Source organism: Budorcas taxicolor, chromosome 5 (assembly GCF_023091745.1).
Source record: "Budorcas taxicolor isolate Tak-1 chromosome 5, Takin1.1, whole genome shotgun sequence".
NCBI classification, from domain to species: Eukaryota; Metazoa; Chordata; class Mammalia; order Artiodactyla; family Bovidae; genus Budorcas; species Budorcas taxicolor.
In genome coordinates, this window is record NC_068914.1 from 107,411,210 (window position 1) to 107,429,088 (window position 17,879).

The 17,879-nt window shown below is 38.7% G+C and overlaps 1 protein-coding gene across 1 annotated transcript in view; it reads right to left on the reverse strand.

The window, feature by feature from the left end:
- ANKS1B (ankyrin repeat and sterile alpha motif domain containing 1B) overlaps positions 1 to 17,879 on the reverse strand; it is a 1,150,548-nt gene that overhangs the window by 660,534 nt on the left and 472,135 nt on the right. The window contains exon 12 of the mRNA XM_052640785.1: positions 7,867 to 8,047. Within this exon, the coding sequence (XP_052496745.1) occupies positions 7,867 to 8,047 (181 nt within the window). The remainder of the gene's footprint in view (positions 1 to 7,866; positions 8,048 to 17,879) is intronic.

Genomic DNA, 17,879 nt, shown 5'->3' on the forward strand with positions numbered 1-17,879 from the left:
TGGCCTCTAGAGGCTGCAGTGTAATAAACAGGTCTTACAAGGAAAGAGGGACCTGTATTCCAAATCTCATCTGGATTCTGGGTGCGGCCACATCTGACAGAACTTAGTAGTTCCACATACACAGGATGGACTAGTGAGTTCCTGAGGATAAATGTTTCTGAGTCCTCATTATTTTCCTAAATTACAAATGAGACCTAAATTTTCTGTGGTCTCAGAAGCAGCTGGGCTGAGAACCAAGCGGGTTGCCATCGGGCCAGCTTGGCAAATGGAGAATTGCCCCAGAAGCTTGGGTGGACAGATGGCAGACACACAGACTTAGAGGGTCCACCTTGCCAGTGAGAGATGCACTCAACTGAGCCAGCCAATAAGAGCTAGCCCTGGCCAGAATGATCTTGGCTTAAATTCATCACTTGAAGGCCACAGGCATACCAGCAAGGATGCCCAAGCCTACTAGCCTACTATCTCTCCTCCAGTGCTACCCACAGGCCACTTACACCACCCTTTCGTTAAGAATTTGAGCAAAAGCCAACTCAAACATTTCCTTGTTTAATTTTTGCCTTCATTGGTTATTCTCCAGGAATGACCTTGTTTCAGGTTCACAAAGAAAACAGGAGCAACATAGATAGTAAGATGCAAATTGGATCACTTCTCTCCACCAACACCTTCTCATTGCTCTTAGGTCTCTTATGCTCTTAGGTTAAAAATAAAAATCCAGAAAATAGCCTACAAGGAAGGCCCTGAACCACTGGCCTTCTACTCCCTCTAAAGGCTCAGCTCCTGCCACATCTCTCCTTTCTCTGGGACCTGTAGTTTCATGTTAATTTTTTTTAATTTTAAATTAATTTATTTATTTAATTGAAGGATTATGGCTTTATAGAATTATGTTGGTTTCTGTTTTTTACCACAGGGTTATTTTTTAAAATATGCTATTCCTTCTTTGAAGAGCAATCTTCCTTCATGATCTTAGCCTAGTTAGGCCCTCTTTGCCTCTCAAAGCTTGACTCTCCCATGTCAAAGCTTTGCAGACCCCAGATGAGATCATTTACGTTCTTAGGTACTCTCCCAGCACCCTGAACTGTCTCATGATGCAATGTACCTAGTGAATGTATTTATCTTATGTTGCCCAAATAAACCAATAGTCCCATTTCAACTATTTTAACCTCAGTTCAGTTCAGTCACTCAGTCGTGTCTGACTTTTTCCAACCCCATGAATCGCAGCATGCCAGGCCTCCCTGTCCATCACCAACTCCTGGAATTCACTCAGACTCATGTCCATCGAATCGGTGATGCCATCCAGCCATCTCATCATCTGTCATCCCCTTCTCCTCCTGCCCCCAATCCTTCCCAGCATCAGAGTCTTTTCCAATGAGTCTTCACATGAGGTGGCCAAAGTACTGGAGTTTAAGCTTTAGCATCATTCCTTCCAAAGAACACACAGGACTGATCTCCTTTAGCATGGACTGGTTGGATCTCCTTGCAGTCCAAGGGACTCTCAAGAGTCTTCTCCAACACCACATTTCAAAAGCATCAATTCTTCGGCACTCAGCTTTCTTCACAGTCCAACTCTCACATTTATAGATGGCTAGTGGAAAAACCATAGCCTTGACTAGATGGACATTTGTAGGGAAAGTAATGTCTCTGCCTTTAAATATGCTGCCTAGGTTGGTCATAACTTTCCTTCCAAGGAGTAAGCATCTTTTAATTTCATGGCTGCAATCACCATCTGCAGTGATTTTGGAACCCAAAAAATTAAAGTCTGAAACTGTTTCCACTGTTTCCCCATCTATTTCCCATGAACTGATGGGACCAGATGCCATGATCTTCGTTTTCTGAATGTTGAGCTTTAAGCCAACTTTTTCACTCTCCACTTTCACTTTCATCAAGAGGCTGTTTAGTTCCTCTTCCCTTTCTGCCATAAGGGTGGTGTCATCTGCATATCTGAGGTGATTGATATTTCTCCCAGCAATCTTGATTCCAGCTTGTGCTTCCTCCAGCCCAGCGTTTCTCATGATATACTCGGCATAGAAGTTAAATAAGCAGGGTGACAATCTACAGCCTTGACATACTCCTTTTCCTATTTGGAACCAGTCTGTTGTTCCATGTCCAGTTCTAACTGTTGCCTCCTGACCTGCATACAGATTTCTCAAGAGGCAGGTCAGGTGGTCTGGTATTCCCATCTCTTGATGAATTTTCCACAGTTTATTGTGATCCACATAGTCAAAGGGTTTGGCATAGTCAATAAAGCAGAAATAGATGTTTTTCTGGAACTCTCCTGCTTTTTCCATGATCCATGGGATGTTGGCAATTTGATCTCTGGTTCCTCTGCCTTTTCTAAAACCAGCTTGAACATCTGGAAGTTCACAGTTCACGTACTGCTGAAGCCTGGCTTGGAGAATTTTGAGCATTACTTTACTAGCGTGTGAGATGAGTGCAATTGTGGGGTAGTTTGAGCATTCTTTGGCATTGCCTTTCTTTGGGATTGGAATGAAAACTGACGTTTTCCAGTCCTGTGGCCACTGCTGAGTTTTCCAAATTTGCTGGCATATTGAGTGCAGCACTTTCACAGCATCATCTTCCAGGATCTGAAATAGCTCAACTGGAATTCCCATCACCTCCACTAGCTTTGTTAGTAGTGATGCTTTCTAAGGCCCACTTGACTTCACATTCCAGGATGTCTGGCTCTAGGTGAGTGATCACACCATCGTGATTATCTTGGTTGTGAAGATCTTTTTCTTACAGTTCTTCTGTGTATTCTTGCCACCTCTTCTTAATATCTTCTGCTTCTGTTAGGTCCATAACATTTCTGTCCTTTATTGAACCCATCTTTGCATGAAATGTTCGCTTGGTATCTCTCATTTTCTTGAAGAGATCTCTAGTCTTTCCCATTCTGTTGTTTTCCTCTATTTCTTTGCATTGATCACTGAGGAAGGCTTTCTTATCTCTCCTTGCTATTCTTTGAAACTCTGCATTCAGATGCTAGAATAACAAATTCCTACCTGATTGTATGCACTAAACCACATTACTCCAAGAGCTAACTATATATTTTCATATTTTTTAATATTGTAAAAGTCAATATTTTATTTCTTTGTCAAGCATCTGCTAACCTATCTCTGCCTTCTGTGTGATGTGCAATGTGCACAGAAAGGCACTGGAGAAAAGGCTCATGATATTAGATGGGAAACAGGAAACCAAAAGTTTAGGAGAGGCACCTCATGAATTATCAAGAACTAAGAATATATTTTATTTTTAAACATATATGACATTTTATATAAAAATATTTTTTTTTCTTTTGGCTACCTAAAATCCTGTTCTACTTAAAGCACCGAATTTAACAAGCAATAATTCAGATAATTTGTATAATGCACATTCTAGGGCAATAAGCCTCGGAGATGTAATTGCCCATTATTCTCACTAACCCTTAATCCTTCCTCCATATCAGCCCATCCTGAACCTCAGTTTGGATCTCAGCAGACCAGTTTTGTCCTTCATGCTGGCTGGAGTCCAGAGATTTCCTCAGCTGCTTGTGTCCAATGGCTGCTGGAGTAAGATTAACTCAGCTTCAGGAGTTCTATTTCCAGTCAGTGTGAGCTAATTAAAGGGAAGGATTTCGTTTGCCTCTCTGGCAATCCCTGAGCAGCACAAAAGGTCCACACCACCTTCTTCATTCTAATTTTAGTTTTCCTCAAATGTTCCTTCTCCCTTGCAGAAAAGCATCCTATGCTGCTGTGTACTTAAAAGCTTTTGTTTTTGTTATTTCTCCCATTTGGAAAGAAACTCTTTTCCACTTTACTCTTTTTAGATTTGCTCCCTTCCATCAGTTTTATCCAGTAAGAGGTGATAGTTTGAAACTACTAACAGAACTGGAGATAATGTTACCCAGGGTAGGTAACATCTTTAGTAGGGACTCAAAGGTGCCAGCTCACAGATGATTTTCATATATGCAGAGCTTTCTGGAAATAAATTTTCATAAAGAGGAAGTATGTTTTATTTACTGGTGGGTGTCAATAATATACAACACACCTGTCCCTGACAGTTTCACTGAGGAACTCGGAACTCATAGGTCATTCACTGTGGGCTAAGACACTGTCAGTATGTTTTGACCAATACTCTTTACTTTCAATAAACATAAAATTATCTCATAGCTTCCTCCCTCTGTGTCCTACCCTACTGAAAAATCAGTCTTAGCTATGTACTCAGCTTCAGTTCAGTTCAGTTCAGTCGCTTAGTCGTGTCCGACTCTTTGCGACCCCATGAATCGCAGCACGCCAGGCCTCCCTGTTCATCACCATCTCCTGGAGCTCACTCAGACTCACGTCCATCGAGTCTGTGATGCCATCCAGCCATCTCATCCTCGGTCGTCCCCTTCTTCTCCTGCCCCCAGTCCCTCCCAGCATCAGAGTCTTTTCCAATGAGTCAACTCTTCACATGAGGTGGCCAAAGTACTGGAGCTTCAGCTTTAGCATCATTCCTTCCAAAGAAATCCCAGGGTTGATCTCCTTCAGAATGGACTGGTTGGATCTCCTTGGAGTCCAAGGGACCCTCAGCTTACCTACTTGAATATCCAATAGCGTTTCTTATCCATAACTAAGCTTCATCATAAGAATACCAACTCCATCATTCCAAAGGTCAAGAGAGCAAAACATCCTTGAGTCACACCATTGGTTTCATTTTCTCCAACACTCACCAGAAGATTTCCTCCTACCTTGTTCCTCCTCAGACTCCTTAGCTGTTGTTGCCCTTTATCATCTCTTTCATCAAGCTCAGGTTTTGATCTTCTATATACATTCATTCCATATCATGTATACAATGACGATGTTCACGTTCTTTGTCTTTGAAGACAAAGAATGTGAACATTCAGCTGCCTACATGACACATCTATTCATATATCTAATAGGTAGATATTACTTAAAATGAATTCCTGGTAGAAAAGGGAACCTCCTACACTGTTGGTGGGAATGCAAGCTTGTATGGACACTATGGAGAACAGTATGGAGGTTTCTCAGCTAAAAATAGAGCTACCATATGATCTAGCAATCCCACTCCTGGGCATATATCCAGAGAAAACTCTAATTTTAAAAGATACATGCAACCCTGTGTTCATAGAACACTATTAACAATAGTCAAAACATGGAAACAACCTAAATGTCCATCAACAGATGAACAGATAAAGAAGATGTGGTATATATATAAAACAGAATACAATTTAGCCATAAAAATAATGAAATAATGACATTTGCAACAATATGGATGCAACTAGAGATTATATACGAAGTGAAGTAAATAAGAAAGAAAATTATCAGGTGATAAAATTTATATGTGGAATCTAAAATATGACACAAATGAACCTATCTACTGAAACAGGGACAGAGTCATGGATTTAGAGAACAGTCTTGTGTTTGCCAAGGGGGAAGGATTTGGGGAAGGGATGGAGTAAGAGGTTAAGGTTAGTAGACATATGCTCTCATATATAGAATAGATAAACAACAAGGTCCTACAGTATACATAGAGAACTGTATTCAAATGTCTATAACAAATTATAATAGAAACAATATATTTTTAAAATGTGCATACATGTATAACTGAATCACTTTGCTATATAGCAGAAATTAACACAACACTGTAAATCAATTATACTTCAAATTAAAAAAAAAGTGAACTCTTGATATTTTTACCTGTTCACCAAATCTGTTCTTCCCAGGACCTCTCTCATGTCAGATGCCATTAAAAATCATGCTTACAATTGTTTAGGACAAAAACATTGCAGTTATCCTTAATTCTTCTCTTTTTTTCATATACTACATCTATTCTATCATAAAATCCTACAGGCTTTACCTTAAAAAAAAATGTCCAACACCCATCAGTTTCTCTCCAGCTCCACTGCTTCACCTTTGACCTGAGCTGACTTCCTCTCTCATCTTACTGGAATGCTACAATAGCCCCCTACTGGCCTTGCTTCCAGACTTATCCTCCTTCTTCAGTCCATTCTCAATACAAGAGTTGATGCAATTCTTATAAAATAGAAGTTACATCATGTCACTCTCCTGAAAGAGCCTGAACTGACTCCCAATTTCACTCTGAGTGAAATCCAAAGTCCTTAAAATGACATATATTAGGTCCCACATAACCCATCCCTCTCTTCTGTCTTACCTAAAAAATTCCATATTTCAAAGAATGGCAGTGAGATTTGACTAATCTGCTTAAGCAAGAAATTTTAGGGTTTTTCCTGAACTTTTCTTCCTCGTCATCACACCTCTGATCAGTTGCCATGACCTGTTGATTACTCTTTCCTTGTGTTTCTCAAATCCATTTATATTTTCCATTGCTGATGGCCCTGTTGCATCCTACCTCCAATCTCACCTCATCTTGAATCTATTTGCTACATATTAATATTTTGGTGATCTTTCTACATATTAATACTATGGTGAGATGGTTGGATGGCATCACTGACTTGATGAACATGAGTTTGAGCAAGCTCCCGGTGTTGATGATGGACATGGAAGCCTGGTGTGCTGCAGTCCATGGAGTCACAAAGAGTAAGACATGACTGAGCAACTGAACTGAACTTATCTTTCTAGTTAAATGCTAACCCATTCATATCATCTAAGTCTGTCTACCTCCAAAGGTAGACCCTCTTTACCACCTTTTCCTGATGATTCTCAAGTTGATACTTAGATTACATAATATACTGCCTAACAAGTAGGAAGTTTTAACTATAGTTCGGGCTACTTTTGAAACAGTTCTCTTTTATATGATAATAAATTCATTGGTCCACTTATTAAAAGTGCTTTGCAGCAGGCGATTTGTTTGTGAGCTTGTTATGTATTAGTCTTAGTTCTATTAACACTTGACATTTTTATAATGATTAGTTTTTTGTGCATACAATCATTTATAAAATAAATAGATTTATCCATTAATTTAGATTATGCTTTTAATTCAAGAAAAGGTCAACCATCTCGGCATGAGTACAGATGTATAGCTGGCTCTTCTTTTCTTAAAATGACTATAGATTTCATACAATAATAGTATTTAAGAATAAAAATAATATTAAACAATAATGATAGTACTAAATAAAAATATTGTTTCTTAGTTTCCAAAATGCTTCACATAAATCGGCTCATTTATTACTAAAACTACCCAAAGAGCAGATATTATCTCCCCTTTCCAGAGGAGCAAATCAAAGATTAGAGAAGTTAAATAATTTGATGGAAAGTATCTAGCAAATCAGTGACAGAACTGACCCAGAAAGTTGTTCTACTTCATTATACGCCATGTGCTAATGCCTTTATATGCAGATTCTTAAATATAACATATAACAAAACCACCTATGAGTAAGATAACAAAATGCTACTTTTCAAAGTAGATAAATTTGTGAAATTTATCTTAAACATTTTACTTTGTGAAATTCAAAGTTTTACCTTTCAGTATAAAACAAATCAGCATTGTCCTAAACAGTCTACTTAAACATTTTACTTTGTGAAATTCAAAGTTTTACCTTTCAACATAAAACAAATCAGCATTGTCCTTCCACATTATTACTAAATATCAGTCTATTCTAAAACTTTTTATGTGACATGTAGGTGACATAATACATTTGGAAACCATAACAACATGCTATTCAAAACTCTAGTTTTAAAATTCTAGTTTTAAAAGGTTAGATTTTGGTTCTGTTTAAAGGTCAGACCTGAAAATATGCTGATGATTACATTATTCCACACATTTTAGATGGTGCCTTTAAAGTCTTGGCATGAAGTCATGAACAAAAAACACAATGAGATTTGTATGAAGATCCCTCTTAATTCCTCTAACTCATAAAGGCTTTGGTTTTAAAAACTCAACAATATACCTGCATAAAATGAACGGCTTTACCTGTATCGCCAGTTTCCTTGTTCTTGACTTCTGTGTTTGCTGCAGAAGAGGTGAGTGGACTAACTGGAGGGTTGGAAGCAAAGCTTGTACACCCTGTAGATGTGTTGATTTCAAAATATTCTTGGTTGTGATTCATTCGATGAAAATCCAGAGAAGACACAATAGATGTTCGTTGTTTAGGCTAAAATAAATGAGCATGATAAAAGTATTAATATGATCATGCTCATCTTCAGCCCAATTCCCCATCAGTTTAATCTAAGTGATTTTTTTCAGTTACATTGTCTGTTTTTTACACATAAAATATAATTGTGTTTTACAGAGAGACATTAAAAAGTCCCTTAATGCAATAATAAAAAATGTTTATGAAAAAATGTAATGGCATAGTTGATAAAATAATTTAGACTTTTTGTTAGATTTCTCCAGAAGACTGCAAAAATACAGTGCTCAGAATTTCTCTTAATGATCAGTTCAGAAAGTTGCAATTTTGAGTCACCTTTCATTCAGCTAACATTTATAAAGGATTCTGCATTTGGCAGACCCTGAGAATAAAGAGTCTAATAAAGAAATAAAAGAATCCTTACAATATGGGAGCATAATTAAGGCAGTTCCATTTTTTTAATTTTCTATATAGTCCAAGGAACTGGGAATATTTGATATTGTCCCCAAGTATCATATGCTGCAATTTCATCATTAAAATGAAGTAAATTTGTATAGAACATTTTCTAGGATCTAAGAATCTATTTGTATTTATAGTGAACTTTGATTTCTTTTTTAAGGATTTAAATTAATCCCCAAATAGCAAAAGGAAAAAGTCAATTTAAACATAAATGGTAAAGTCATGGAGTAACAGCAGACATAATCTTTTGTCAGTAGTGGATTGTTCCCTATAGCAGTTTTCTGGTTTGTTTTTTTTTTTTTTTTTCCCCCACAATTTTAATTATATTCACCTTTTTTTTCTTGTCTAGCAGAGGTTCTAACATCACCCTTCAGAAAAACCGCAGTCTTTTTGGCTCTCAGGATTGTGCACATTTCCTAATTTAAGTTTTCTTATGTTTTATTCTTATTATCAATGTTAATGAAGTGTTAATCTCACAATAATAAGAGATTAAATACAACCTCTTTAAAATAAAGTTTATTGTACTTAACTTTCTGCAGAGTACAAAAAAAGTACAATAAACTTTTGGCTTAGTAACACTTTCACTGCCCTCAAATACTTGCTAATTTTATCACTCAAGTCCACAATTATTTTCCTGCAAAATATTCATGTTACCAGTTCTCTTCCAGTTCATCATGTTTTTTGAAAAGCAGACATTACTTAGTCTATAATCTAAAATAGCTGATGATATTGAAAATGTGTTTTACAGAGTTTTTTTTACTTAAGGTGTTCAAATTATAACATGCTTTACACTTTCACCCTTGCAATATTTTTATAGGAATGGTTAAGAGGCATAAATATTGTTATATGAGTGTAAGTTATTTATTATTATGACACATGAACTCAGTAATGCAATTCAAATTAATACCCACATAGGACTCAGTTGCTTTTGAAGTATGAAAGACTAGTGCTCAATGTCAGGCTTGATTTCTCATGAAATGTCTGTCCTTGGGGCTGCTGCTGCTGCTAAGTTGCTTCAGTCGTGTCCAACTCTGTGCGACCCCATAGGCGGCAGCCCACCAGGCTCCCCCATCCCTGGGATTCTCCAGGCAAGAACACTGGAGTGGGTTGCCATTTTCTTCTCCAATGCATGAAAGTGAAAAGTGAAAGTGAAGTCACTGAGTCGTGTCCAACTCTCAGCGACCCAATGGACTGCAGCCCACGAGGCTCCTCCATCCATAGGATTTTCCAGGCAAGAGCACTGGAGTGGGGTGCCATTGCCTTCTCCATCCTTGGGGCTACTAAATCTCAATTCACTTTCAATGTTCTTCCTACTAGACTATATAACTGCAATTAAAAACATGGATATGACCCTGGCTCCAATAGAAACACAGGTATGTCATTATCATGGTTTTGTCTCATTGTGTTGTATTTTATTTTTGTTTCACTTTGTATAAAGGCAGCAAACCAAATTTATATGATGTACCCTCTCATAAACATTATAAGGATAAAGCAAACTGATGTGTATGACTCCTTTACTTATAAATGTTTCTGAAATACATGTTTCTGAACCTTGACCACCCAATGTTTTAAACCCACTAGAAGTACAATTTGTTATACAATTAAGCAAGAAAATAAACTGTTTTCTGCATTAATTTATTCTACAAGTGTCTGCTAACTGTATACTAAATTGTGGATACCTTGGTAAGCAGTATGATACGAATAAGATGAGGAAGCCATTGTCCCTCTTCTCTGGGTGATTACAGACTTGAAGTGGGAAGAGGGATGGTGCATGAGGGAATAAATAATCCAAGGCTTATGTGTCATGATGTGATAAGCATCATGAGAAGTGGACACAAGATGTTAAAGGTGAGCCTCTACTTTAGAGACACAATTAGGAAAAGCTTCTACAAGCAGGTAATTGACGGCTGAGTTGAATCCTGTTGAAAGTGAGTGAAAGTGAAAGTTGCTCAGTTGTGTCTGACTCTTTGCAACCCCATGGACTATACAGTCCATGGAATTCTCAGGCCAGAATACTGGAGTGGGTAGCCTTTCCCTTCTCCAGGGGATCTTCCCAACCCAGGGATCAAACCCAGGTCTCCCAAAGTGCGGGCAGATTCTTTATTAGCTGAGCCACCAGGGAAAGAAGAGGTGGTAGGAAAACAAAAGAGGATGGGAAGAGGGAAAGTGCAAACTGCAAAAGGTTTAGTATGGCTGTAGAGCAGAGTATGTGACGATAGCAAGTGGGTTCAAGCTGTGAGACATTGGATGTCTCAGGGGACAAATCATGAAGGGCTCTAATGCCATATTAAGGAGTTTGGTCTTTCATCTGACTATTTCAAGAAACCACTGGATGATTTCTAAGCAAGAGAGTTTCATAGTTGGGTTTGAATTTCAATAAAATCATTTTAGCAGTTTAAAGGATGAACAGGTAAGGGCAGAATCTGAGGAAGAGAGATTACAAGGATATTATTGAATTGAGCCAAAACATAATGGGGTCCTGAGGTAAAGCAGTTGCAGTAGTGTTGGAGATCACAGATGTTTTTAGGGGATACTAAGGCGGTTAGTTCTTTAGATCTTGGCATCTGATTGGATGTGAAAGTTGATTCTCAGGGAGGAGTCTAGGGTGACTCATAGGTTTCTTGATGGGTAGATGCCAAAAGATATGGTTTTTGTGGGCAATATAATACACTCCTGTACCAGAATTACACAAGATGTACTCAGCAGTGGCCACAGGACTGGAAAAGGTCAGTTTTCATTCCAATTCCAAAGAAAAAAAGGCAATGCCAAACAATGTTCAAACTACTACACAATTGCACTCATCTCACACATTAGCAAGTAATGCTCAAAATTCTCCAAGCCAGGCTTCAACAGTACTTGAACCACGAACTTCCAGATGTTCAAGCTGGATTTAGAAAAGGCAGAGGAACCAGAGATCAAATTGCCAACATGTGCTGGATCATCAAAAAAGCAAGAAAGTTCCAGAAAAAAAATCTACTTTTTCTTTATTGACTATGCCAAAGCCTTTGACTGTGTGGATCACAACAAACTGTGGAAAATTCATCAAGAGATGGGAATAACAGACCACCTTACCTGCCTTCTGAGAAATTTTTATGCAGGTCAAGAAGCAACAGTTAGAACTGGACATGGAACAACAGACTGGTTCCATATAGGGAAAGGAGTACATCAAGGCTGTATACTGTCACCCTGCTTATTTAACTTTTATGAAGAGTACATCATGACAAACGCTGGGCTGGAGGAAGCACAAGTTGGAATCAAGATTGCCAGGAGAAATATCAATAACCTCAGATATGCAGATGGCACCACCTTATGGCAGAAAGTGAGGAACTAAAGAGCCTCTTGACGAAAGTGAAATTGGAGAGTGAAAAAGTTGGCTTAAAGTTCAACTTTCAGAAAACTAAGATCATGGCATCTGGCCCCAGCACTTCATGGCAAATATATGGGGAAAGAATAGAAACAGTGACTTTTTCTTAGGCTCCAAAATCACTTCAGATGGTGACTGCAGCCATGAAATTAAAAGACACTTGCTCCTTGGAAGAAAAGCTATGATTAACCTAGACAACAAATTAAAAAGCAGAGACCCACATGTAAGAATTAAAGATTTTAAAATTAAAAAAATAAAAAACTATTAAAAAAATAAAAAATAAAAAGCAGAGACATTAGTTTACCAACAAAGGTCCATCTAGTCAAAACTATGGTTTTTCCAGTAGTCATGTATGGATGTGAGAGTTGAACTATAAAGAAAGATGAGTGCCACAGAATTGATGCTTTTGAACTGTGGTGTTGGAGAAGACTCTTGACAGTCCCTTGGACTGCAAGGAGATCCAACCAGTCCATCCTAAAGGAAATCAGTCCTGACTATTCATTGGAAGGATTGATGCTGAAGATTAAACTCCAATACTTTGGCCACCTGATGCGAAGAACCGACTCATTGGAAAAGACCCTGATGCTGGGAAAGATTGAAGGCAGGAGGAGAAGGGGACGACAGAGGATGAGATGGTTGGATGGCATCACCAACGCAATGGACATAAGTTTGAGTAGGCTCCTGGAGTTGGTGATGGACAGGGAAGCCTGGCATGCTGCAGTCCATGGGGTTTCAAAGAGTCGGACATGATTGAGCAACTGAACTGAACTGCACTGATGCCTGTATGCTCTTGGGACTCAGTATAGACTTCTTAATCTATATGATTATGCAAATCTACATGATATTTCCCTTTCTTTCTTTCTTTGAGCAGAGTACTGTGATTTCACTGTAGCATAGCTTCAATCTTCAAATAACATATCAAGAGGAAAGGAGAGAGGCTAATGGAAATTCCAAAGGGAAGAAATCAGTGATCATCTGATCTCATTCTTATTTGGTTATTCAGAACTATCTATAGTTACCATGAGTCAGCTTAAGGAACATTGAGGTAGTGAGGAACCATTGCCCAAATTTCCCTGAGTATCTGAGGTGATGGAAAATGAGAAGAGTTATATGTTAGTCATGTTCTAAGAAGGGGATCAGCAACTATGTCCTGTGGCCCAAATCTGGCCTGTCTGCTGATAATGAAAATATAGTTTTATTGGAATACAACTATGTTCATTCATTCATCATTGTCTACAACTTCTCTCAACACTGCAATGATAGATTTGAGTAGTTTTAACAGAGGCCATATTATCCACAACACCTAAAACATTTACTGTCGGTTTCTTTAGAGAAATTGTTAGCCAATCCCTGTTTTAAGGGATCATTTTACACATCATTTTAGTGCTCAACAAAACCATCAGCGTAGGTTCTCTTTTACTCCTCAGCCTTATGTGCATTTAGGTTGAGGCCATGTAAATGATTAATTGACTTGTTAGTAGAAGTAAGCCTTCTTCATCCCTCTCTTACTCACCAGATGATGTAGTTTCAAGATGAAGGGAGGTCAGTCAACCCACATCAGGCTTTATGAGAAGCTGAAGTAAACATCCTCTATGTGAAACTTCTGTGTTTGTCTGTGGTGGTCCTAGAACTACTTACTCTAACTAGCACAGAATGCAGTGGCTCAGGGAGGTTAAATGATCTACTCAAGATTATGTAAGCAGTGGGATTTTCCTGGTGGTCCAGTGGTTAAGAATCCTCCTTCCAAGCATGGGAGTCAGGCTGGATACCTGGTCAGGGAACTGGGATGCCACATGCCACAGGGCAACTGAGCCCACAAGCCACAGCTACAGAGTCTGAGCATGCCACAACAACAGATCCTGCATGGCACAACTGAGACCCAACACAGCCAAATACATAAATAAAATAAGTAAATAAACATTAAAAAGTGAAATAATATAAATATTTAAAATTTTTATTTATTTATTTTAAATGGAGGACAATTGCTTTACAATATTGTGATGGTCTTTGCTATATATCAGCATAAGACAGCCACATTCATATGTGTCCCCTCTGCCCTGAACCTGCCTTCCATCTCCCTCTGCACCTCATCCCTCCAGATTACATAAGTAGTTAGTAGGAAGGACTTAGATTAGAAAGAATATTCATGTATTCAGACCTAGAGACAAACAGATGGTGCCTCATAAACACAAAGGACAGAGGCAGAATTAAAAAGAGATATCTATGGGGGGAAATAATAGCAATGGGAGAAAAAAATAAAGAGATGGTAGAGATATTAAAAATGGAGATAAAAGAGGATGAGTCTGATTTGCTTAAACTTTTAATAGATTATCTTTTTTTTTAAAAAAAAAAAAACCTATTCTGATAGAATCCTGCTAAGCCGTTCAGTATAAGAAAAAAATATTTTTACAAAGTCACTGAAATTACAAATGGAATTTGTAAAATTTCAATGTCTAAAATAAGTGGGGCCTCTAAAATATCTCCCCCACCTTGTGGCCAGCATTCATATAGCCCTAGCTTCCAAAGGACTTGCTCCCACACATATTCACTTAACTAGAGTCAGCAAACTATAGATCATGTGCCAAACTCAGGTTTCTGACTATTTGTGTAAAGCCTGTGACCTAAGAATATTTTTACATCTTTTAATGGCTGAAAAAAAATGGGAAAATAATATTAGTGACAGGTAAAAATTATATAAACCAAACTGCAATGTTTCTAAATAAAGTTTGATCAGAACATAGTCCATGTTCATTCACTTATAAGTATTTAATTATACATAGGGACTTCCCTGGTGGTCTGGTGGTTGAGAGTCTGCCTGCCAATGGAGGGAACACAGGTTTGATCCCTGGTCCAGGAACTAGGATTTCACCTGATGCAAGGCAACTGCACCCTTAAACCACAACTAATGAAGCCCAAGAGCCTAGAACCTGTGCTCTTCAACAAGAGAATCTACTGCAAGGAGAAGACTGTGCATGTCAACTAGAGAGTGGCCCCCACTCACCAAAACTAGAAAAAGATGATGGGCAGCAATAAAGAACCAGCATGGCCAAAAATAAATAATACATATATTTTTAAAGTATATATTGTCTATGGCTGTCTTCAATATATGGTTCAGTTCAGTTCAGTTCAGTCACTCAGTCATGTCCGACTCTTTGCGACCCCATGAATCACAGCATGCCAGGACTCCCTGTCCAACACCAACTCCCGGAGTTCACCCAAACTCATGTCCATCGAGTCGGTGATGCCATCCAGCCATCTCATCATCTGTCCTTCCCTTCTCCTCCTGCCCCCAATCCCTCCCAGCATCAGAGTCTTTTCCAATGAGTCGGCTCTTCACATGAGGTGGCCAAAGTATTGGAGTTTCAGCTTTAGCATCAGTCCTTCCAAGAACACCCAAGATTGATCTCCTTTAGGATGGACTGGTTGGATCTCCTTGCAGTCCAAGGGACTTTCAAGAGTCTTCTCCAACACCACAGTTCAAAAGCATCAATTCTTCGGCACTCAGCTTTCTTCACAGTCCAACTCTCGCATCCATACATGACTAATGGAAAAACCATAGCCTTGACTAGATGGACCTTTTTTGGCAAAGTAATGTTTCTGCTTTTAAATATGCTATCTAGGTTGGTCATAACTTTCCTTCCAAGGAGTAAGCGTCTTTTAATTTCATGGCTGCAATCACCATCTGCAATGATTTTGGAGCCCCCCAAAATAAAGTCTGACACTGTTTCCACCATTTCTCCATCCATTTCCTGTGAAGTGATGGGACCAGATGCCATGATCTTCGTTTTCTGAATGTTGAGCTTTAAGCCAACTTTTTCACTCTCCACTTTCACTTTCATCAAGAGGCTTTTCAGTTCCTCTTCACTTTCTGCCATAAGAGTGGTGTCATCTGCATATCTGAGGTTATTGATATTTCTCCTGGCAATCTTGATTCCAGCTTGTGTTTCTTCTAGTCCAGCATTTCTCATGATGTACTCTGCATAAAAATTAAATAAGCAGGGTGACAATATATAGCCTTGATGTACTCTTTTTCCTATTTGGAATCAGTCTGTTGTTCCATGTCCAATTCTAATTGTTGCTTCCTGATCTGCATATAGGTTTCTCAAGAGGCAGATCAGGTGGTCTGGTATTCCCATCTCTTTCAGAATTTTCCACAGTTTCTTGTGATCCACACAGTCAAAAGCTTTGGCATAGTCAATAAAGCAGAAATAGATGTTTTTCTGGAACTCTTGCTTTTTCCATGATCCAGCAGATGTTGGCAATTTGATCTCTGGTTCCTCTGTCTTTTCTAAATCCACCTTGAACATCTGGAAGTTCATGGTTCACGTATTGCTGAAGCCTAGCTTGGAGAATTTTGAGCATCACTTTACTAGCGTTTGAGATGAGTGCAATTGTGCAGTAGTTTGAGCATTCTTTGGCATTGCCTTTCTTTGGGATTGGGATGAAAACTGACCTTTACCAGTCCTGTGGCCACTGCTGAGTTTTCCAAATTTGCTGGCATATTGAGTGCAGCACTTTCACAGCATCATCTTCCAGGATTTGAAATAGCTCAACTGGAATGCCATCACCTCCACTAGCTTTGTTTGAAGTGATGCTTTCTAAGGCCCACTTAACTTCACACTCGAGGATGTCTGGCTCTAGGTGAGTGATCACACCATCGTGATTATCTTGGTTGTGAAGATCTTTTTTGTACAGTTCTTTGTATTCTTGCCACCTCTTCTTAATATCTTCTGCTTCTGTGAAGTCCATACCATTTCTGTCCTTTATTGCACCCATCTTTGCATGAAATGTTCCCTTGGGATCTCTAATTTTCTTGAAGAGATCTCTAGTCTTTCCCATTCTGTTGTTTTCCTCTATTTATTTGCATGGATTGCTGAGGAAGGCTTTCTTATCTCTCCTTGCTATTCTTTGGAACTCTGCATTCAGGTGCTTATATCTTTCCTTTTCTCCTTTGCTTTTCACTTCTCTTCTTTTCACAGCTATTTGTAAGGTCTCCCCAGACAGCCATTTTCCTTTTTTTCATTTCTTTTCCATGGAGATGGTCTTGATCCCTGTCTCCTGTACAATGTCACCAAACTCCGTCCATAGTTCATCAGGCACTCTATCTATCAGATCTAGTCCCTGAAATCTATTTCTCACTTCTACTGTATAATCATAAGGAATTTCATTTAGGTCATACCTGAATGGTCTGGTGGTTTTCTCCACTTTCTTCAATTTAAGTCTGAATTTGGCAATAAGGAGCTCATGATCTGAGCCACAGTCAGCTCCTGGTCTTGTTTTTGCTGACTCTATAGAGCTTCTCCATCTTTGGCTGCAAAGAATATAATCAATCTGATTTCAGTGTTGACCATCTGGTGACGTCCATGTGTAGAGTCTTCTCTTGTGTTGTTGGAAGAGGGTGTTTGCTATGACCAGTGCATTCTCTTGGCAAAACTCTATTAACCTTTGCCCTGCTTCATTCCACACTCCAAGGCCAAATTTGCCTGTTACTCCAGGTGTTTCTTGACTTCCTACTTTTGCATTCCAGTCCCCTATAGTGAAAAGGACAACTTTTGGGGATGTTAGTTCTAAAAGGTCTTATAGGTCTTCATAGAAACCATTCAACTTCAGCTTCTTCAGTGTTACTGGCTGGGGCATAGACTTGGATTACTGTGGTATTGAATGGTTTGCCTTGGAAACAAAGAAAGATCATTCTGTCGTTCTTGTGATTGCATCCAAGTACTACATTTCAGACTCTTTTGTTGACCATGATGGCTACTCCATTTCTTCTAATGGATTCCTACCCGCAGTAGTAGATATAATGGTCATCTGAGTTAAATTCACCCATTCCAGTCCATTTGAGTTCGCTGATTCCTAGAATGTGGATGTTCACTCTTGCCATCTCCTGATATGGTAGCAGAGTTAAATAGTTGCAACAGAGACCATAAAACTCACAAAGGCTAAACTATTTTACTCTCTGATCCTACACCAGAGAATAGGTTGGTGATCCCTGCTATGCACTGAGTAGGGAATATTTATGAGGACCTGAAACTA